Genomic DNA, 22,740 nt, shown 5'->3' with positions numbered 1-22,740 from the left:
ACAGAATTGATTCTGTCCAGGAATTGTAGTTTTTTATCAATTATCAATGAATGACATTATAATGATTTGGCTTTGCGGCTTTAATGAAGGTGAAATAAATATGTGAAACCTACATCAATGATCAGGTTCTTCTGAATGTCTGGTGCACACTGTATGGAGATACACAGTTAATATAAAGCTTCTTCTCTTGTACCATTTGGTTGATTTGTGTTGTCCGGAATAAATGGATCCATAGCCATTATCCTAATGGCGCTTTCTGACCCGTTGAACCTCTGATTGAGGCTTTATTCAATCTAATGGAAAACAATAGTTGAGTTACTAGGGCTATAATTAAGGAGCTCCTGGAGACATCCATTTTAATATATTAATTAGCTCAGGGTTGTAACGCAGGGTGAGACTGAACTGAAACATTTTTTTTCTAAGCATCCCTGTCATAAAACATCTGCTGCACCTGCCTTGGCAGGGAGACCGGTCTATTATTATTATTTGTGTAGCTGTGTAGGAGTATGGGATTTTAATCCTATGTAGGGTTGTCTCTATGTGGGAGCTACTTTTGCACGTTTGCTTTTTTTGATCTGGAATATATATTTATTTTCCCTTTCTGTCACATGGCTTGACAACAAGACCTTACACATGTGCTTATCTCTGTAAAACAGCTTAAGGAGTGGTTAGACTGTGGGCTTTTCAAACGCTTCCTCTTGGGTTAAAGCGTGAATCTACAACTGTCAAGAGCACAGGACAAATTAACTCAGCCTTGGAGTCCATAGCCTTTAGATACTGCAATGATACATTCTGTTTTGGCCTCCTCTTACAGATGCGTAAGCACTGTCAAACTTGGTATTCAAGGGTGGCTGCTCACTTCACCCGCTTACAGCCAAGACGATTGTGGAGATGCGTGTGATAATGGCCTCTGTCAGGACCTGAATCCTAAACACTGCGTGACATCCTCCAGACTGTGTGTGAATCTCGATCACCCAGCAGTTCTTTTACAGATCATGCTTTCTCTCTGTAGCACAAGAAACATATATTCTAAACTATACTTGGGTTCAAATGCATCTGCAAATACTTTATCGTTTTAAATTCTCCCGTCCTCAAAATGAGACCTGTTAAATCAATGCAATTACATCTGATCACGATCTTCTCCATCTTTGAAGGTGACAGTGTTCAAGTGGTTGAAGTGATGAAGGAGGTGACTCTAAATTGAGTTAAAGGGAGGGTAACTGGTAAAACTGTGCTTAGGTGTCACTTTGAGGCATTGGGGTGAAAGCAATCTGCAAAGTACCTGTTCCTGAAGTACACATGCATTGGAACCCAAGTATAGGTAGTACCAGTACTCGAATTGTAAACGGTTAACTAGGGGAACTCTCAAAATTAATCACCAATGCAAGTCCTAAATACCAGGGATATAATAGTCAGTTCAATATAGTCTGTTTATTTTTGGTGCCTTTGAGTCAAAATAATTATAATGTATCCTAATATACAGCGATCAGCCATAACATTATGACCACTGACAGTTGAAGTGAATAACACTGATAATCTCATTATCATGGCACCTGTCAGTGGGTGGGATATATTAGGCAGCAAGTGAACATTCTGTCCTCAAGTTGATGTGTTAGAAGCAGGAAAAATGGGCAAGCATAAGGATCTGAGCGACTTTGACAAGGGTCAAATTGTGATGGCTAGATGACTGGGTCAGAGCATCTCCAAAACTGCAGCTCTTGTGGGGTGTTCCCGGTCTGCAGTGGTCAGTACCTATCAAAAGTGGTCCAAGGAAGGAAAAGCGATGAACAGGCGACAGGGTCATGGGCGGCCAAGGCTCATTTATGCACGGGGGAGCGAAGGCTGGCCCGTGTGGTCCGATCCAACAGACGGGATACTGTAGCTCAAATTGCTGAAAAAGTTAATGCTGGTTCTGATAGAAAGGTATCAGAACACACAGTGCATCACAGTTTGTTGCGTATGGGGCTGCGTAGCCACAGACCAGTCAGGGTGCCCATGCTGACCCCTGTCCACTGCCAAAAGCACCTACAATGGGCACGTGAGCATCAGAACTAGACCACGGAGCAATGGAAGAAGGTGGCCTGGTCTGATGAATCACGAGGTCAAGGTGTTGACTTGGCCTCCAAATTCCCCAGATCTCAATCCAATCGAGCATCTGTGGGATGTGCTGGCCAAACAAGTCCGATCCACCTCGCAACTTGCAGGACTTAAAGGATCTGCTGCTAACGTCTTGGTGGTCTATTGGAGTCCATGCCTTGATGGGTCAGGGCTGTTTTGGCGGCAAAAGGGGGACCTACACAATATTAGGCATGTAGTCATAATGTTATGGCTGATCGGTGTATTTGTTCAAGGGGGATATAGGTTTTTATCAGAAATAAAACCAAATTAAAATAAAGTGAAGTACTGGGTGTAAAAATGCTACCACAATATTTTCCAAATCTTTTCTTAAATATGCTTGGCAGTGTTTTTGCTTCGAATCCTGGTGCTAATATCTGTCGCTAAAACATTGTTCTTTGGCCAACCCACTCTTGGTATGAGAACATGGAGAGAATTTGTGCAGGAGGTGGAGCAATGCATTTTATACAAGCAAGGCTTCCCAACTCCATTAAAGCACATTTTGTCACTTTCAATAATCATCAACGGGCTGTATCCCCTTTCACAGTCTTCTGTTGACACCACAACTGTATTGATTCATTTTAGAAGAGGTTTCAGTTAGTCTGGAATGCTTGATATATTACTTTCCCGAAAAAGCAAATACATGATTTGACTCTATTCTGACTGATTATTTCCTCTTAAGGGACCACGTTTATTTTTTAACTCTAATATGCTGTTGTTTACAAAAAACTATTGCAGCTCACTAATGGGGGAATTAAATCAAAACACTGACCTACCTGCTAATCAAAATAAATACTTTTGTGCATTTTGGTTCAATTTAGAGCTGACTTGCTCAAAGCATTTAGGGGTTTTTGTTTTAACTGACCACAACTATTTAAATAAGAATTAAAAAAAGGTGTGTAAAAACGGTTATCATGGAAAAAATCTCCTCTAGGAAAAGAGCTGGCACTGTAATTGTACTTCAGGATTTTTTGTTACCTAAAATGTTATTAAATTTTTGTTATATGGTTATTCCCATGCAATGATACCATTTTTTATTGGACTCTTTTACTGGAGGAAGTTTGAAACCGCACACAAAGATCTTCTAGTTGCTCGGCCCAAATGCCTGTACATAGTGTTGCATTAGAGGAAAAAAATATCTCCTTCAGTGAGAGATATTCTTTGACAAGTGTTTTCTGCTAATTCCCTGGAAAACAGTCTGTGGACCTAGAGCTCAATTGCCTAAGATGATGGACTGAAATGCCTTTGTGTCCATCCACTTGAAAACTGCAATCCCCTCCCAACAATTCAGATAAACACTGTGATACCCCTGTAATTTTCTGGGGGAAACACTGAGGTCTGTTATTTAAGTCACAACGGTTCCTTCAATTAACATACTGATGATTTGTATGTGGCCCTCTTGTTATCATCTATAACTGCGCCCCAATTCTCATGTTTACTGACCTATAATTACTTTGGAGGTGTTCTCGCCATCACTGTGTTTATTTCACACTGTGTTGTGTGTCAGGGTCCTCTTGTCTGTACACTTTATATTTACTCAATGCTATGGGGCTTGCTGTCCACACAGTCCTTCTGGGCAAATGTCAGATATCATTGATTTTGAATTGCAAGAATAGTTCCCATCTGGGCAATTGAATTAATGAGTTAATTAATTTGTGATACAGTATACTATCAGTCCATGATCAGGGTTGAACCCAGGTGAAAAATAATAATAAATAAATAGGGTGAGCAGATAACCTTGAGAACCATCTGAAACCACTTATTGGCTTCAGTTAATAAGTGATTCACAGATAATTTGTGCAGAAAATCAAAAATCAAATCAAATCAAACGTTCCTGTGCACCTCCTGTAGACGAGAAGTATTTTTCATAGAGAATATAAATACAAATACATCTCTCAATCAAAGCTACAGCAAATTTAGGAAATGGTCCCCACGTGCTTTTATACACGCATCTCCACGTCTGTTTTTCTGGTTTCTCTTGACTTCTGTAGGTTCAAGGAGACTGTGAGGAGTCTTTGTAGACTAGGCATAGATGCATGTCTAAGAGGACATGGGGACCATTTCCAAATTAAAAATTTAAATTAAAAATTAAAATGAAAAAATATCACTTATCCATTAACTATTTAAAATAGGTATGCTTACCTAATAGGCAGTCATTTCTGTATATTTTTTCTTTCAGCTGTTATAATATTTTACTTTTCTTAAAAATAAGAGTCCTATTGCTCCCAACACACTGGGAAAACCTGAAAAGTCAAAATTAATGTATTTTTAGGGCTTGCAGTTCAGGCATGCTCTCAGGGAAACATAGGAATGTACGCATTCGGCTCAAAAAAGCATACATGGTAATGCACGGGAGAACATTTTGGTACATCTCATGGTAATAATAAGTGGTAGACCACATCTACACTCCATTTTGGCAGCTTACTGCAGGAACACCCAACATTAAGTATTAATCAACAGCTTAACCACTAATTCTTTCCACAAAATAGTTTAACTGAATCTTTGTTTAGTTCATCCCCCCTGTCATTTCTGACTCTTAAAATGTGCCCAAACCATTAGTATGTCTAGCTCTGATTGTTTGCAGCAGGTGCACAGAGACTTTTGACTCACCCTGTAGGGTTTCATTAAGCCTTTTCTGAGAGGTACTCAGAGAGTCAAAATTCCCATTACTCTTAGTGTAAACAGGGGCCTCCTGATTGCAGTCCTAAACAATTATACCTCGTTTACAGTAATGCTAATCATTTAATAGTAATCCTCTTCTCGTGTCACTATAGTTTCAAGGACATCCTCACAATTGATGGCAAGAGGGGTTCTTTCATATTTGACTTGCAGCATTAGGGAAATGACTTTGCTCCAGCCATTAATTCAGGTGATCACAAGAAATGTGGAAGAGCAAAGGCTGACGTTTTTTTATGTTTTAATTAATTGAAACGACACCTTTCGCAGCAATATTTAATTAGTGTGTCCCCGCCCCCCTTACCATTACTAATTATTTAGTTCCATGTTAAAGGCTCTGTATGTGGAAATCTATAGTATGTAGCAACTGGAAGCCTGTTGCCATTCGCCTGTATCTAATATATTCAGCATCAGTCAAATTTACTGGCTGCTGTATTTCTTTTGCAAACCTGACTGCTGAGTACTGAAAGGCTTATTTATAAACTGTCTTTATAAATTATTTAAATGCACAATACATTTTTATTAAGGAAACTGGCATTAAAGAAATACATCACAATTCAGTGATATTAGGTCATATTATGTTTGTTTCTGTATAAATTGTACAATTATGGACATGCTGGTCAAAGGTTTTACATGTTCAGTCTGGGGAATTGTATTTGCTGTACCAGTTATGATGTCATATACAGCTCTGGGAAAAAAAAAATAAAAAAAAAAAAAATATATATATATATATATATATATATATATATATACACTCACCTCAAGGATTATTAGGAACAATTTCTCATTAATGCAATTATCTAACCAACCAATCACATGGCAGTTGCTTCAATGCATTTAGGGGTGTGGTCCTGGTCAAGACAATCTCCTGAACTCCAAACTGAATGTCTGAATGGGAAAGAAAGGTGATTTAAGCAATTTTGAGCGTGGCATGGTTGTTGGTGCCAGACGGGCCGGTCTGAGTATTTCACAATCTGCTCAGTTACTGGGATTTTCACGCACAACCATTTCTAGGGTTTACAAAGAATGGTGTGAAAAGGGAAAAACATCCAGTATGCGGCAGTCCTGTGGGCGAAAATGCCGAAAATGTTGATGCTAGAGGTCAGAGGAGAATGGGCCGACTGATTCAAGCTGATAGAAGAGCAACTTTGACTGAAATAACCACTCGTTACAACCGAGGTATGCAGCAAAGCATTTGTGAAGCCACAACACGTACAACCTTGAGGCGGATGGGCTACAACAGCAGAAGACCCCACCGGGTACCACTCATCTCCACTACAAATAGGAAAAAGAGGCTACAATTTGCACAAGCTCACCAAAATTGGACAGTTGAAGACTGGAAAAATGTTGCCTGGTCTGATGAGTCTCGATTTCTGTTGAGACATTCAGATGGTAGAGTCAGAATTTGGCGTAAACAGAATGAGAACATGGATCCATCATGCCTTGTTACCACTGTGCAGGCTGGTGGTGGTGGTGTAATGGTGTGGGGGATGTTTTCTTGGCACACTTAAGGCCCCTTAGTGCCAATTGGGCATCGTTTAAATGCCACGGCCTACCTGAGCATTGTTTCTGACCATGTCCATCCCTTTATGACCACCATGTACCCATCCTCTGATGGCTACTTCCAGCAGGATAATGCACCATGTCACAAAGATCGAATCATTTCAAATTGGTTTCTTGAACATGACAATGAGTTCACTGTACTAAACTGGCCCCCACAGTCACCAGATCTCAACCCAATAGAGCATCTTTGGGATGTGGTGGAACGGGAGCTTCGTGCCCTGGATGTGCATCCCACAAATCTCCATCAACTGCAAGATGCTATCCTATCAATATGGGCCAACATTTCTAAAGAATGCTTTTAGCACCTTGTTGAATCAATGCCACGTAGAATTAAGGCAGTTCTGAAGGCGAAAGGGGGTCAAACACAGTATTAGTATGGTGTTCCTAATAATCCTTTAGGTGAGTGTATATTGTTATCCCCTTGAAGAATAAGTTCAGAATATGCCAAAGACTGAAACTAATAGGCCCTACATGAATGCCCTTTCATGTGGGCAGGCTGAAATATTGGACACCTAATGTATAATATTTCAATAAAGAGCACATTGCTGCAATATTACCTCAGTACACGACGTCTGGCCATGGCATTCTCCAACTGCGCTGCCAAACATAATTACACAACCTGAACTAGGGTTTCAGGCTCATTGAAAAGCTCAGACTGCAATCAACCTCACACGCACACACACAGTGGAAGACTGTAATCTCTATGGCATTGAAGTGTAACTACTTACGCAAACATTAAGACTTTGTATTTTTCTTTCTGCACACATGTATGCCTTTTAAATTAAATAACATAATTTCAGTGAGATATAATCAGCATGGAGTGCTTACTTTCAATTTGCTTTTCACAAGCCCTTGGATAATTTTTTAACAAGCTCTGACAAATAAAACAAAAAAAATGAAGAGAAAAGAAATCAATTACAAAACCGCTCTTTTATTTTCAAAACCTTGACTTTATTATTTTTTCCAGCAGGCATTTCAGTACATTAAAAAACCAAATCCCATTAGTGTCTAATGAACTTGTTTTAGTATGTGTCAAAAACCATCCTAATTACAGCCACCCACTCTCATAATTGTAGTTGTGTGCTTTCTGTATAGTAAGCACTTGAACATTTGAATTTCTTTATTTTTGGAGCTCTCCATGTATTGAAAATATTAAGTGACCTTAACGATTGCCTTCTCCATTGGAAGTCTAGACACATTTCAGATGAGCTGTGAATGTAGTTGTTAAGTGCCTTTGGCCTTGCTTCAGTATTACAGTCATGTGTGGCTTCCATTTGCCAGTTAACTCATTTTGTCAGCATACTCTGTATAACCTGTAGAGATGGTAAATGTATATGCATGTTCCCTGTGTAGGAGTTATACCCTGCTATATCCTGGACCCAACCTCATCAATCCACTGTTTTTCCAAATAAGGCCTTCACGTTGGTTTAAAAGCAATACGTTTTACATAAAATATTTAGACACTTTTCAGCCACTTCTCATTAACCATATACTAACTGCAATTTTTACATAACCCCATTTATTTTTCCATTATTTTACCAAGGTGTAAAAAATTCAAAGAAATTCTTTCATTCCAATTAGTGTCAAAACTATTTTGAGAACCGAGCTGTCTGCTATGTAAATAGGTCTGGATCTCGACCCTGGCTCTTGGGAAAGTGATACACTTGATGTGGTTTGACAGATCCACTAATATATAAACTCTCAATCTCTTTTGCTCACACAGCCCCTTTTAAATTAAGCACTGAATCATCCAGCCCAGGTGTTATCTTTGACCACTAAATTGAAAACCATGTAATTTCAAAGCACAGTGAAAGCTATGTAAACAAATTGTGTTATGCAGTACTCCGCTTATGATCAAATCCAATTTGTCCTTGTTGAAAGGTTCAGTTAAATGATTCTGGGTGTACTGTAAGAGTTTCTACAAATTATTTTATTTCTGTGGAGGAGTGTATAATATTTAAGATGCTTTCCACCCAGATAGACCTAGACTTCTGAAGTGTGTGTAGCCCTTAGCCTTTGTTGTCACAGAGGGGTGTCTTGGGGATTTAATTCCCATTAGAGCTCTCAGGTACTTAATGTTGCTCTGTTTTCAATTAACATTTCAATATTTTAGATTTTTTTCAAGGTGTTTCACAGATGTTAGCCTAAAAGGTTATTTTGAAGGTGCATTGCTTATAAAAGAATTTGCCGCCTACAGAACTCTATTAAGTGAATTAGTTAATTAAACCATTTAAGAAGCTTGGAGCTGGTTGGGAACAAAAGGCAGAAAATACTGCAAGGGATGTAGGGATGAGCTAGGTCCCTGCTCTAACAGAGGTGAGGCTCTCAGCCGGGCAGGTTTGAGACTCATGCAAATAAATGGTGCCATCATATTTGTATGTAGTATGCAGGCTTCCTAGTTCCTCAGAGGGTTAAATACCATGGATGGAAATTGGCATGGGCCACATGGTCCAAGGATTGCTTGTTCAAAATTGCAAATTGAAGGTTAATCAAGTGGTGGAGTTTTACTAAAGAGGGATACTCTTTAGTGATGGAGCCCAACTGACTTAAGCACTGCTAGGGTTGTGTGGGTTTTCGATGTCAACCTTGACGCCTGTAGTCTTTTACAGACCTTGAGACTGCATTGTTGCCAAATACAGCTATGTAAATCCTCTGCTGTTGGGTTTGTAACTTCACATTTTGGATGAAGCTTGCGTTTTATCTTCATTTCCCCTGTGCTGGTTCAAGGGTTGTAGTAGATCAGAACGTGGCATTTCTGAAGAGGAATTCAAAGAATGAAAATCTTGCAACTAAAACATTGCACAACATAATAAATGTGTGGACTGTCTATCTCATTTTCTTGTATGCTAATAACTAATTGTTCCATTATTTTCATGCAGCTGTTAATTGACTTATCCTAAAGTGTCAGATTCCACAAACATGGCTGTGTAACTTGTTCCAGACTCCCACAAGCCCTTGCCAAGGAGGAACATCTCTTTTTCACTCTTGGAAGCACTCCCTCACAGATAGGAGAAATAACTCCCAGTGTCGTCTTCTCTCTTCAGGGAAAGGAGACGTGTTCGGGGATGTCTTCTGGAAGGAAGTGAATCTGGCTCAGGCCTGCGCGAACGTCAGAGCCTTGACGTACTGTGACCTGCATGTCATCAAGCGGGACGCCTTGCAGAAGGTGCTGGAGTTCTACACCGCATTCTCCAACCACTTCTCACGGAACCTCCTACTGACGTACAACCTGAGGAAGAGGGTAGGAGTCTTTGGGCTTTTCTCTATCAACCCATTGAGTCTCACGTTTCCAATTCAGCCTTGGCTGCTCTAAGAAAGCATCAAGAGATGAGGAGACCTTGCGTGCTATAAACTGTGTTGGATATATTGCTGTAGCTCTCAGAGGCCCTCCCCCACAAGAGAAAACCATGTCCTTATCACATGAGCTTACTCGTTGCTTAAAGCCTAGGGTGTACATTGCATGTGTGTGTATCTGCAGAGTAATTCAATTTCAGGCATCTGAATAAGTTCCTACTTTTTCTCCCTCTCGTTTTAAAGAGAAACCTGACTTTCCACGGAAGGCTCAGGTGGCTGAATCATTAGTGTGGCTGCAGCACTGTGATGTGCGCTTTATTTGATACTCAATGCCTTGATTAGGGTGGACTCATTATTTGTGCTCTGGAGGGCTTGGCGGGGTGAAGAGGAAATGACTTCCAGGAAGGCAAAGCGAACGGACTGACCGGAGGGCACTGGCTGGAATTAGAACCGAACTCACTTTGGTTATGAAAGGCGGCAAAGCTCACACAAGTGTGTTTCCGAATCAGCATTTCTCACGTTCTCACTGCCTCTGTCTGCAAGAGTCTCAAATGTTAGCTTTTTCCAGTTGAAGGGTGCTCTGCTTTCAGATGAGAAAGCCTTTGCATTAATTTTCCTCCCACCCCACCTCCGCACCCTGTCTCAAGCCAGTTCCAAATTGTAATTTAAATATTGCTTTTTGTGTCACATCATGTTTTGCTATCAACGGTGGCAGACAAGTCTGTTGATTCAAAGTGCTACTCAGAATACGACAGCAACAGAGAGTGAGCAAATGGGGTACAAAACAATTGAAAACAATTAGAGCTGGTCAATCTTGAGCCGAATGAGTGGCAATTTGACTAGTGTACTGAAATCAGCTGGGGTGGCCTTTCTTGTTGACTCAGGTATCCTTAGTACCCAAGCTCAAGGATCCAGTGGCATTGTTTATTCAAAAGTTGCTGGGTTGAGCTGATACTAGAGACAAGAGCCCAAAGTCGTGTTTGAGGCCAAAAAGACAAATGCAGACAGCAACATGCATGAGATGTGCTGAGATTAGCATAAGGATCTCATTCAGAAGCATCAAAGGGAGTTCTCTTAAGGATTATAAAGCACTTCATGTATCCTCCCAAGCTTGATAGCTCTTCACAGTCTTTGATTCTGACATCCTTCCTGCAAGTCTCTAAATATTGGTGCTGTCTGTCTGTGTTAGTGGCTCTTGATTCCAACTCATATTTTGCAGGAATTCTGAAGTTCCCAAGATCCTGCTTTCCATTATTATACCTCCTCCGACTGCAGAACGTAGCCACACAGTCAATCTTGACCTTTACTTTGTTCCTGAAACTCCACATGTTTTGCTCTGCTTTTTCTGGTTATAGATAATATCTCTGTAGTTAGCCTAATGCAAAGCACCCTGTAATATGCATACAAGGAGGGCACTGCAAGAATATAATGCAACAGAATGATTGACAGATGAAAATGTAGTTATTCCGGGGGAAAAAAACAGTGCTGTCGGTTTTACATAAGCAAAGTACTTTACGAATTACGAATGCAAAGTGCTGTCTGTTAACGGGGCCATCTTGCATTGGCCCACCAATGGCAGCTGTGTGTGATAGCTATTAGCTTGACTGTCATCTCTCCTCAGCTCTAGTTAAGAGTATTGGTGGTTTTATACTGCAAAGTCATGGCTCAGTCTGTCTAGCAGGGGGCTCAGTGGTTTTGCAAAGGCCTTTCCGGGTATCTGGGTGGGATCTCTTGAAGCCCATTAAGGTCGCCTGTTGATGATGTCACAGCTGCTTAAGGATTCAGCTCCATTCTTGCTTTGCAAATTATCTTTCTCCCTTGATAGATTCTCTACATATATCATTTATTATTATTGCCTGCTGTCATTTTCATCGCTTCGGGTACCCTGAATCTCATCGCTCTTTGCCGGATCTTTGTCAGCGATGATCTGCCTGACAGTCTGATTAAACCCCCAATAGCTAATGCAACAATTCACAACACCATATACAGCTCTGGAAAAAATTAAGAGACCACTCCAACTTCAGAAATCAATGTTAAGTGGTCTCTTAATTTTTTCCAGAGCTGTACAGTGAGGTAAAAAAGTATTTGATCCCCTGCTAATTTTGTATGTTTGCCCACTGACAAAGAAATGATCAGTCTATAATTTTAATGGTAGGTGTATTTTAACAGTGAGAGACAGAATAACAGCAAATAAATCCAGAAAAACGCATTTCAAAAAAGTTATAATTTGATTTGCATGTTAATGAGTGAAATAAGTATTTGACCCTTCGACCTAGTTCTTGGTGGCAAAACCCTTGTTGGCAATCACACAGGTCAGACGTTTCTTCTAGTTGGCCACCAGGTTTGCACAGTTGTAGTTGTCCTGTCCCCTTAGAAGAAAAACACCCCCAAAGCATAATGTTACCACCTCCATGTTTGATGGTGGGGATGGTGTTCTTGGGGTCATAGGCAGCATTCCTCCTCCTCCAAACACGGCGAGTTGAGTTGATGCCAAAGAGCTCGATTTTGGTCTCATCTGACCACAACACTTTCACCCAGTTCTCCTCTGAATCATTCAGATGTTCATTGGCAAACTTCAGATGGGCCTGTACATGTGCTTTCTTGAGCAGGGGGGACCTTGCGGGCGCTGCAGGATTTCAGTCCTTCATGGCGTAGCGTGTTACCAATTGTTTTCTTGGTGACTATGGTCCCAGCTGCCTTGAGATCATTAACAAGATCCTCCTGTGTAGTTCTGGGCTGATTCCTCACCGTTCTCATGATCATTGAAACTCCACGAGGTGAGATCTTGCATGGAGCCCCAGACCGAGTGAGACTGACAGTTATTTTGTGTTTCTTCCATTTGCGAATAATCACACCAACTGTTGTCACCTTCTCACCAAGCTGCTTGGCGATGGTCTTGTAGCCCATTCCAGCCTTGTGTAGGTCTACAATTTGTCCCTGACATCCTTGGACAGCTCTTTGGTCTTGGCCATGGTGGAGAGTTTGGAATCTGATTGATTGATTGCTTCTGTGGACAGGTGTCTTTTATACAGGTAACGAGCTGAGATTAGGAGCACTTCCTTTAAGAGAGTGCTCCTAATCTCAGCTCGTTACCTGTATAAAAGACACCTGGGAGCCAGAAATCTTGCTGATTGATAGGGGATCAAATACTTATTTCCCTCATTAACATGCAAATCAATTTATAACTTTTTTGAAATGCATTTTTCTGGATATTTTCGTTGTTATTCTGTCTCTCACTGTTAAAATACACCAACCATTAAAATTATAGACTGATCATTTCTTTGTCAGTGGGCAAACGTACAAAATCAGCAGGGGATCAAATACTTTTTTCCCTCACTGTAGATCCTATAAAAGAAAGTGAAGTAACCGAGTACTTTGGCCTCACTGCAGTATGACTCCACGTTTTTCCTTAACATATACTGTTTTCCATGGATTTTCAGAGGGATGAAGTGTGCAAAGTGTTTTAATACTTCAAACCGGCTAGTTCTCATTGAGGATCCCAGGGTGTTCAGAATATATGGGGCTAGAAAACTGACCGGCAGTCTGAAGTAGTGGGTGAGGGTGGGACAGCACAACAGCTTCTTGTTTTATCCACATTGTGACTTGATTAATTGAGCCAATTACCGGGGCTTAATAAGTCAAACTGACAAGTATGCATGCATGCATTCTCAATGATTGATAATTTAGACCTGCAAAACGACACAATTTGTAGTACAACACAAATTACACTACATATGGCAGGACATGAAAGAGCTGGGTTAGAACAAGTCATAACATGTCTTCATGTGTGCAGGAATTATGTACCTCCCTCCCCCTGACTCCTTCCCACACACACAGTCACTGAAGGTTACTGAGGGACTCTGTGGGGGAACTCTGTGAATTTGTAGCTGCTGTGAAGGTTATCTCAAAACAGCATTCATTACTGCTATAGACAGAGCTAAGAGGGATCAAAGTGCCAGCTAGGCCTCCCTGTTTTTTTTTTTTTCCTTATCGTTCAATCATTACGTTTTTACTACAGCGGGGTCCCAATGCGCTCGAGTGTCACTGTGATTTATATTCTGTTCTGAGTTGTTTTGACTTGATTTCTCATAGGGTCTCTGCAAGGCTGATGTTTATTTGCCTGATAGGTGAAATCCCTGTTTCTCTATTTATAGAAGGCAAATTGTACATGGTGCAGCATGGCCTCAGAGATTAAGATATGTCACACAGCAAATCTCAGCATTCAGGTATATATTTGCATTAAAAGAAACAAGTTAATTCCAATTTGCAGTAGAATCTGTATGTAAAGCAAGCCTACAGTTGGGTTCTTTTTAATAGAAAACAGTGACAAAGTTAGTAATGCATTAGTTAGTTTTGTATTGTGTTATGTTTTGGATGATGGGCTTTAGCAAATGGAGTCTACCTCTCCAAAAGCCAAGTCTATATTATATATTATATCTATATTATTATTTCTTCTCTTTTTCTCCTTTTCCTCTTCTTTAATAATAATCAAAATTGTCGAGCAGTATTCTAGACCAGGTTTGTTATTAATCAAAATGATGGGCGAAGAAAGGCTAGTTTAATTGTAATGGCTTTTCATTAATTATAAGGCCATTAAGGCTGTTGGATACACAAGGGGGATCTTGAGTTTTCCATTGAGTTAGAAGAATGGCCTGGGGGCTTAAGAGATGGAGCTTATGATTTCTGGTTTCACCTGTTAAACATCTGCTTAGGCCTTGTGTTGCCTTGCCTTATTATGAAGCATATGCCACGGACAGATGTGCAACGGCTCAGTGCAAGTTGTCCTTACGATTCAGTGGTAGAATTATTTGTGTGGCGCTGGTGCATTTAAAATCAGACATCTAAATTATTTAATTAATTCAGTCCGTTTCTTTTGTTGGATCCAGAACACCAAAACGAAGGATGGAACTCCATGTATAACATGCATGTCTTCCCAGGCCCTGGAGGAAATGACTGTGGCTTCGGTGAAAATGTGAGGAGGCACCTTTCAATGGCCAGTTTTCTGATGTCTTCCCAACCTTTTACTTGGCGAGACCCCATTTAAATGTTGGTAATGTTTTCTGACCACTGAGAGGGATGTGTCTCTCCTCCAATCGGCACTGATCCCTCCCATCCAGCATGGTGAAAAGAGATGGGTGGCCCCTCACCCTCCACATGTGACGGTGAGAGTTGCATTAGTAATTCCAAAATTATGGGAGGAGAAAAACAAAACAAAATAACAAAAGATGTCACCCTGAATTTGTGACCCCATTTATTACCTTCACCAAATTGGGAACCACTGTCAAAAAAAAACTTGAGGTGGAAAGGTGTTTGAAAATGTAGAATTATTTGTATAATTAACAGAATTTTCCATAGAGAACAATGCGTCTCTGGACAGATTAAAAGTATTTTAGTCAAAATGAAAAACCAGGTTTCATTTCAATTACACTTTTATAGTAAACTAACCAGTGCAGCTTATTTACAGAACCATTTTCAAATAATGCAGGAAACCATAATCCTTCCTGAAAGAAATCCCTGTGAGATGAGTTCTTGACAGATCATTCTCAAAGCCAAAACGTACATGGCATTTAAATTTGCTGCTTGACACATGATTTTGCTGGAAGGTACTTGGGACTCTGCCATTCACGTTAACATTGTATTAGTGTTTTCATATACAAAAAAAATATATCCAGAAATGGTACAAGTAACACGCTGATGCTAATCTTTAAAGACTCCTGTGAAGTTCTAATGGACTTCTCCAGCTCCGTTCTTCACACTGCATGACAGAGCAGGCAGTGCATCCTGACTCTACATTTACCGATCCATTTATTCAGGCTTTATGTCAATGGTTTTCGTTATCCTTTTACACAATTTATGTGTGCTTAAGATGGAAAAATCTTTATTTTTTATTTTTTGCATACCTACAAATGCCATCACATACCATTACAGTCTTTGACGTTTAAAAAGGAGCCAGGGTTGCGTAATCTTTAATACAAGGTGCCTGCCTAGATAAGCTGTGGGATTTTCAGAAGAAAGTGCTAATGGACTTAAACCGGGCAGACATAAAATGGCTTCATAATTCTTTTTTATAACCAATTTGATGATAATGTTTTCTGTTCCTGCACCCTTGTGCGTATGCTATCACAAGGGAAGAGGACCACTCATGTTGACTTCTAGTGCGTGTCACACAGTATACACATATTTAAGCTCTGCCTGTTTCTTCCCAAACATCATCTCCTCTTACCATGGATGATGGAAACAGACCCTGCTGTACCCAGAGGCACCTGAAACATATTTTACACCATGCATTGTAGATTCACAGCAACACTTTGTGGGGCATGATTCAAGTTACTAAAGTACTAAAATAATGCCAGTATTATTCACCTTGATGTACCTGTAAATGTAGGTGATTTAATTGTATGCTATGGTACATTCTGTGCTATTAGTATAAAGCATATAAACTAAAAATACCAAAAAGACACACACACAAAAACTGTGAATTTCAACTCAAGGCCACTGCAAAATCTATTATCTCAATGTAGTTAGTGTAATACTGTGGCATGTGTTTATTGAAAATTCCAAATATGCAACGATATCTTTGATCTTCCCATCATCATGAGACAATGTTTTTTTTGTGTGCTTTTGTAGCATTTTCTCTGTAGTGCTTCAGTATTCTACAGATTTTTATGAGTGGCTGAGCTTTTGCAGGTCATTCCCACGCATAGCCATGTCCCTTTTGTTGATATCGCCAAGGTTAGTATTACGTAAGAAATAGCTCAGAGATTGTGCCATCCTCTACATTCCTCCCAGCACAAGGTTTTGTTAGGATAAAAATCAGCTCCTTGTAAAAGTACATCTCACAGTTAGTATGTGGTCAAGATACAATTCCTAGTGCCATCAATTCCTAGTGTTTGAGACATTGAATTAAAGCCATACATAGCATTTTATACTAACAAATGCTTTCTATTTTGTATTCATATATCCTCTGATATATGTCTTCCAGAGAAGTAATGCCTTATTAGCTTGGACTTTCAGCCACATCACAGAGAGATGGGAATTTTGTATTTCAACGTCTTTTGTTTTTTAAGCAAAGGAAAAAGCAGTAAAGACCGTTTGAAGACATTTGTAAATATTCTTCCAAGGCACACGCGGCTGCAGCAGGCCTTACAGCGCCTTATGATTAATCAGGAATTCGCGGCGGTTCCTGTTTTGTTTTGCGCTTTGTCATTGTATTCCCTTTGCGAGAGCTGCCTGTCTCGTCTCATTTCGTTCAGCCCCCCTCCTCTGGTGAGCCGCTTCCTCGCGTTGCGGTGGCATGCTTCGATGGGCCTCCGTGTTCGAAAGCACGGATTGTAGGCCCGTCTGTTTTCACGATCATTAAAACCATGAGCTGCTGTTAGCTCCCAGAGCCAGAAGTGGCCCACAATCGCAATCACGTCACCTCTTCCATTGTTTTTTTTTCTCTCCTGTGATTTTACCCTAAAGTTTTACATTCCATGATAAAAGAGGTAGAGCGACAAGCTATCAACACTAGTTAAAAAACAACAACACACAATACATTAATTCATACATTAAGGGGAAAATGACAACGTATAGATTTTAGCTCTTCCTGTTAATTTCCATTTCAACATACATTAAACAAGAGTTAATAGGATGTCTGTGATAGGGTGCAAGGGCTGTTTTAAGTTGCAACTGTCTCAAAGATGTGTTTTCAAAATGGGATTTACAATGAATGGTGGCAGTAATCACTTTTTCATTGATTTGGATGGGGCTCTTTCCTGAAAGTGTCTGTTCAGCCTGAAACATGACTTTGTAATCTCTGTATAAAAGTACCTTATTGTATATCTACAATATATATATAAAAATAACTCTTGATACAAATATCTATTCATAACCCAGCTCTGTTCTTGTGTTAATTACGTTTCTTTGTATTTTTCTTATGTTGACAAAATGCAAAATAGGCCTGCTGACAATAAGAGGATTTAATATGCCCTGTGTGGAATTATTGAAGCCCTCTTAAACAGTCTCTTGAGTCAAGTCTTTTAAGGCTCAATTAGATTCCTAGAGCTCGGCAACAAAATTCCAGTCCTTTGAGATACAATGCACCTTAGCATTTTTTTGGAGATTAATTTTTTTTAATGAGCTTGTAAGGAGCCAAATCTGCAGAAACCAAATGGGAGAAATGGTGCGAGGTTCATTTGTGTTTCCATTCCAAACTCTTGATGCATCTAATTAATGTTACACTTATAGTAGTCTGTTTTAGAATTAGAAGCTGTCTACAAATTGTGACTAGTTGTTATTTAGATCACCCATGCATGTCATAAAAGCATATTGAGATGAAAATACAACTTCTACTTTCCAGTTACTTGGAGCCAATAACGTATTGTTGAACATGGGGATGTGGTTTTCTCTATTTAATACTGAGACATTTACTTCACCGCTGAAGAATATAATTTAGACCATTTCAAGTTAATAGATGAGAGCCCAGTGAAAAATGAAATTGAGGTCTCTGGAGATCAAATTATTGGACTTTGTAGACGTGAAGAGTGCCCGGCCAGGTGAGGTCACCAATTTGTCAAGGCTTCAGCCTGGCATAATGAGCAATTTGTCTGGCCTTTTTATGGTCTCAGCTTAGGGCCTTTTTTCTTTGTTTTTTTAAAGCTGAAACTTCACTGTGGATTCTACATTTTGCTGGCTAAGAGCCTTAAGCAGAAAGTAGCAAGGTTTTGAAAATGATAATTATAATTTACAAAAATTACATGACTGTGCCTGGATTGGCCTTATTTCTTTTTTAAATGTCATTGTTTATATGTATATTCTTTAAGTATAACAATTTAAACTTTATAGTGTTTCTTGAGGTGGAGAAATCACTCTAAACACAAAACCTTTGAAGTATTAACATTATATAGTCTTTATAAACAAGATTATATGTTTAAGTTTTTTGCTCTATCATGTTGCTCTACTGTTAATACTTGTGTGTGACATGACATGCAGAGAATTTAGGCAGATATTTTTCTAACAGTCATTCACATCAGAGCTCTAGATATGTTAAAGCAGTCTGAGAGAACCCTTTTGCCACAAGTGAAGTGATTTACGCTGCTGGAAGCTGAATAAATCTGGATCCTGGGGAACATCTTTAGGAGCAAGCTATTGTTTGCAATTACTTCACATTACATGCAGTCCAGCCCAGATACATAACAGAGGTACATAGTAAGGCTGGGAGTGAGTTTAATTTTTTCACAGAATGTTTACAGTAATACATAAATGATTACAAGTATTGTTTGAATGCATACAAAACTTAAAAAATGTCTCCACCTGATCTGGGGGTGAGGAGTAAAAATTGAATGTTAAAGAAAAACAAATGGTGGAACTCCAATCTAACTGAATGGCACAGCTAACTGATTAACACAAGTAGACATTTAGAGTTGGAAGTGTGTGGGGCCACTAGTGATCAGATGATGTAATTTATTGATTAATTCAAACATTGTCAGAGGGAGCTCAAAACAACTCGGGTACCTTAAGAAAGAAATTAATTAAGTTCTACTAATTCAGCCCTATATTTCCCCCCTTTTCACTATTATACTGCAGAGCCTCCCTCAGCTTATTTTCTGCAAACCAGCTCACTGCATGCTCAGTTCTTCATTCTGCTTATTAAAGGTTTGATTTAAGCCACCCTACACTTGGCTGCGATGTGCATCAGTCTCTGCCTGGTCTTTATTTCCATGCACATTTGTACCTCTCTCTTGATTGCCAAGCGTCTCAGTGAAGTGGATGGCAGGAAAGTGGTAATGAGAGCCTGCTTAATTAGAGAGGTGCTTGGCATCCTTTGCAGACTCGACTGTATCTGTGCCTTACTTATTCCCTCAAGCTTTTGTAAAAGGCCATTCAACAGTATCTGATCCTGCAGAAATGAAAGAGAAGAATATTTTCAGACTCCTTATGTATAGAGTAGGTTATAATAAAGCTCGGCACCCACAGGTACAGGTGTATTTTGGGGTATATTTAAATATGCCACTAATATTACCCAGGTAACATGATGCATATGCACATTTTTGTGTGGAATGTTAGCTTTGGGTGAATTTTGAAGCTGAAGATAACAATGAAAAAAACACAAAGTTATACTTCTGTTTTTGCACCTGCTTGTCTCTTTAATTTTGGTGAATTGAAAGATGAAGCTTGGAAAGGTACATGACGAAAGCACAGATATTGTACTTTCCCCTTTACATGGAGCAGACATTGATAGAAGTTTTCTTCCTGTGTACTTCCTGTGTACATTTCATAATATTAGTCATACAGTTAGGTCCATAAATATTTGGACAGTGACACAATTGTCATCATTTTGGCTTTGTACGCCACCACAATAGATTTGCATAGGCAAAACACGCCAAGAACAAGCAGGAACTAAAGACAGCTGCAGTACAGGCCTGGCAGAGCATCACCAGGGAAGAAACCCAACATCTGGTGATGTCTATGGGTTCCAGACATCAGGCAGTCATTGACTGCAAAGGATTTGCAACCAAGTATTGAAACTCACAATTTAATTCATGATCATGTTAGTTTGTCCGAATACTTTTGAGCCCCTAAAATTGGGGGGACCACATATACAAATGGGTCTAATTCCTACACCATTCACCCAATTTGGATGTAGCTACCCTCAAATTAAAGATGAAAGTTTACACTTTGTTTCCTTTCAAATCCATTGTGGTGGCGTACAGAGCCAAAATTATGACAATTATGTCACTGTCCAAATATTTATGGACCTAACTATACATTCATTGTCCATGCTCTATAGTTTGGGCAACATACAGGTTACAAAATCTTTAGGTAAATGTCATTTTGTTGACAGAAATGAATGCTTACAGTGACATGTGTGTGTATGGCTAAGGATGATGGGTTGTTTTCTACCCTGAGGCTTTGTATCACTTCGTGAAAATGATAAATAAGAAGTGACATGAAGGAAGCAACAGATTTAATGCCAACTGCAGTGAATACAGTTAATTTATTCCTAAATGGCAGTTTTCAGAAAGCATTTACATTGAAGTTGAAACTTTGTACGTACTGTCGTAGTAATTCAGTGTCATACATGTCGTTCCAGTTCCAGTTATATACATCATCACATTGGATTGAATCATCTCCCATAGCCAGACATAAAGTGGAATCGATATAGAAATTGGACCACTGTTGAGTTCTTTAAATACAAAAATATGTTTCCTGGCAAAAAGGTAAAAACCCACTCAATGATTTAGGGATTTCTGGGTCTTCAGGGAATGCACATACTAATATATTCACATTTTCATTCATAGTATGCAACGTGAACAGTAATGATATATATTATATATATTTATATATATATATATATATATATATATATATATATATATATATATATATATATATATATATATATATATATATTGCACCGACCTCACTGAAGTTTGGAGTCGATACATGTTCTTGCCACAGCTGAACTCTTGTGGTGTCTGTAGAGTTCTTGGTTTTGCCTTGGCAGCAGTTGTGTGTTTCCTCAGTGTGGTTGACATGCATGCATGAATGGTCCTAGATGTGTATCCGTGCGCTTACAGCCGTGTGCATTAGCATAGTAGATGGCCCAAAACTATGAATTTCACGGTCAACCTAGAGGAGGAAGCGCAAGCTGTTTTGGTGTGGGTGCCTTGTCCCTTTGAAAGCGTCCTTCAAATTAACCCCTAGGGCTTGTCATTCTCGATTTGGGATCTGACAGTCCTGAAACACTATAGAACCAAGAGGTCCAATTAACCTTTCTGGAGGAATCGAAACAGGAGGTGTGGGGGCAGGAGGGAGGGGTCCAGCATCTGCTATACACTGTAATGATTAATTTTGCTGTGCAGCGCAATTCCATTAGCTGAGTGGGTTCACCAGAGAGATCTTAATTAGGAGAGCGGGGTTATTAAAGAAAAACTAAGATAAATAGCACATATAAAAATGTTTTACATTCCCATGGTCTTTAAATGTTAAGAGTCCAAATCACGTATTTTCATTATGTCAAAACCTCCCCAACACACAACACATTAATTCTGACAATACATAAAACAGGACTTAGTACTGCATAAACTCATGATTATTGGGGAAAGCATAATTTAAAACTCAGTGTTCCGCAAGCTATGAAGTTCCTACAGAAACAAGTGATTGTTGTCAGTCTGGTCCAGATGAAAAAATGGTCAGTAAAGAATGTGTTTCAATGAAGTTTTCAGGTAAATGTTAGGTTTCGTATAAAATCCTATTTATCAGTTTGTAAACTATCCATCACTTTGTACATCATGAATGTGGATATGTATCCTTTGACCCTGGCAGTCATAAACTAGGAGACGATTGAAAACCGTTTTCTGGCCAACTATCCAACATTCTATGTAATAACATTCATACATAATGCTTTCCCTGGGTGTACAGCATTATTGTACATCAGTAGTCTTTGGGGATATGTGTTCATGTTAAATGGTTATTAAAAATATTAATATTGCATGATGCGAGCAGGAGCAATAATACGTGGAGGAAATTCATGACAACCAGAATCTGTGATGAGAAAACACAAAAATGATAATAGGACCCAATCAGACTAATATATGACCCAAAACATTGTACAATCTGAAATAAAATATCACTGCCCCACAGTAATTGAGTGTAACATATCCAAAGTACAATGTGAATGAAGCGTGAAATACTGCAGTTACTGGAATACAAGCAAACATTATATTATTATTCTTGTTAGGTGCTTTTGTTCCTGCTGCTTTGATACGGAGTCTGATTCAGATTCTGAAAGTGAACACACTACAGAATACACAAAGGTGTGTATAGGCTGTGCACCATGATAATTTTATTGAAAAGTAAATGGCCATAAACAGGAACAACCCTCTAAGCTGTGTATCATCAGGTCTGATCATATTCAAAAGCCACATGCTGAATGGAAATATATAGTGTATTATTATTAGCCTGTTATTTGTCACTTCAATATGAAATAAATTCAACACCGTTTGAATGACAGCTTTATATCCAAACAGATTACGTGAATTACCTCTGAAGAGGTCTTCTCCAGCTTCCCTGTGAGCCTCATTTTTGAAAACAGACATAATCTGTGCA

The 22,740-nt window shown here is 39.3% G+C and overlaps 1 protein-coding gene across 1 annotated transcript in view; it reads left to right on the top strand.

The window, feature by feature from the left end:
• Positions 1-22,740, top strand: part of LOC136718738 (potassium voltage-gated channel subfamily H member 1) — a 117,776-nt gene that overhangs the window by 59,651 nt on the left and 35,385 nt on the right. Inside the window, exon 11 of the mRNA XM_066696453.1 lies at positions 9,399-9,595. Within this exon, the coding sequence (XP_066552550.1) occupies positions 9,399-9,595 (197 nt within the window). The remainder of the gene's footprint in view (positions 1-9,398; positions 9,596-22,740) is intronic.

Source organism: Amia ocellicauda, chromosome 23, assembly GCF_036373705.1.
Source record: "Amia ocellicauda isolate fAmiCal2 chromosome 23, fAmiCal2.hap1, whole genome shotgun sequence".
In the NCBI taxonomy this organism is placed as follows: domain Eukaryota; kingdom Metazoa; phylum Chordata; class Actinopteri; order Amiiformes; family Amiidae; genus Amia; species Amia ocellicauda.
Note: the sequence above shows the minus strand (reverse complement) of the source record. Positions and strands in the feature narration are given on the sequence as shown.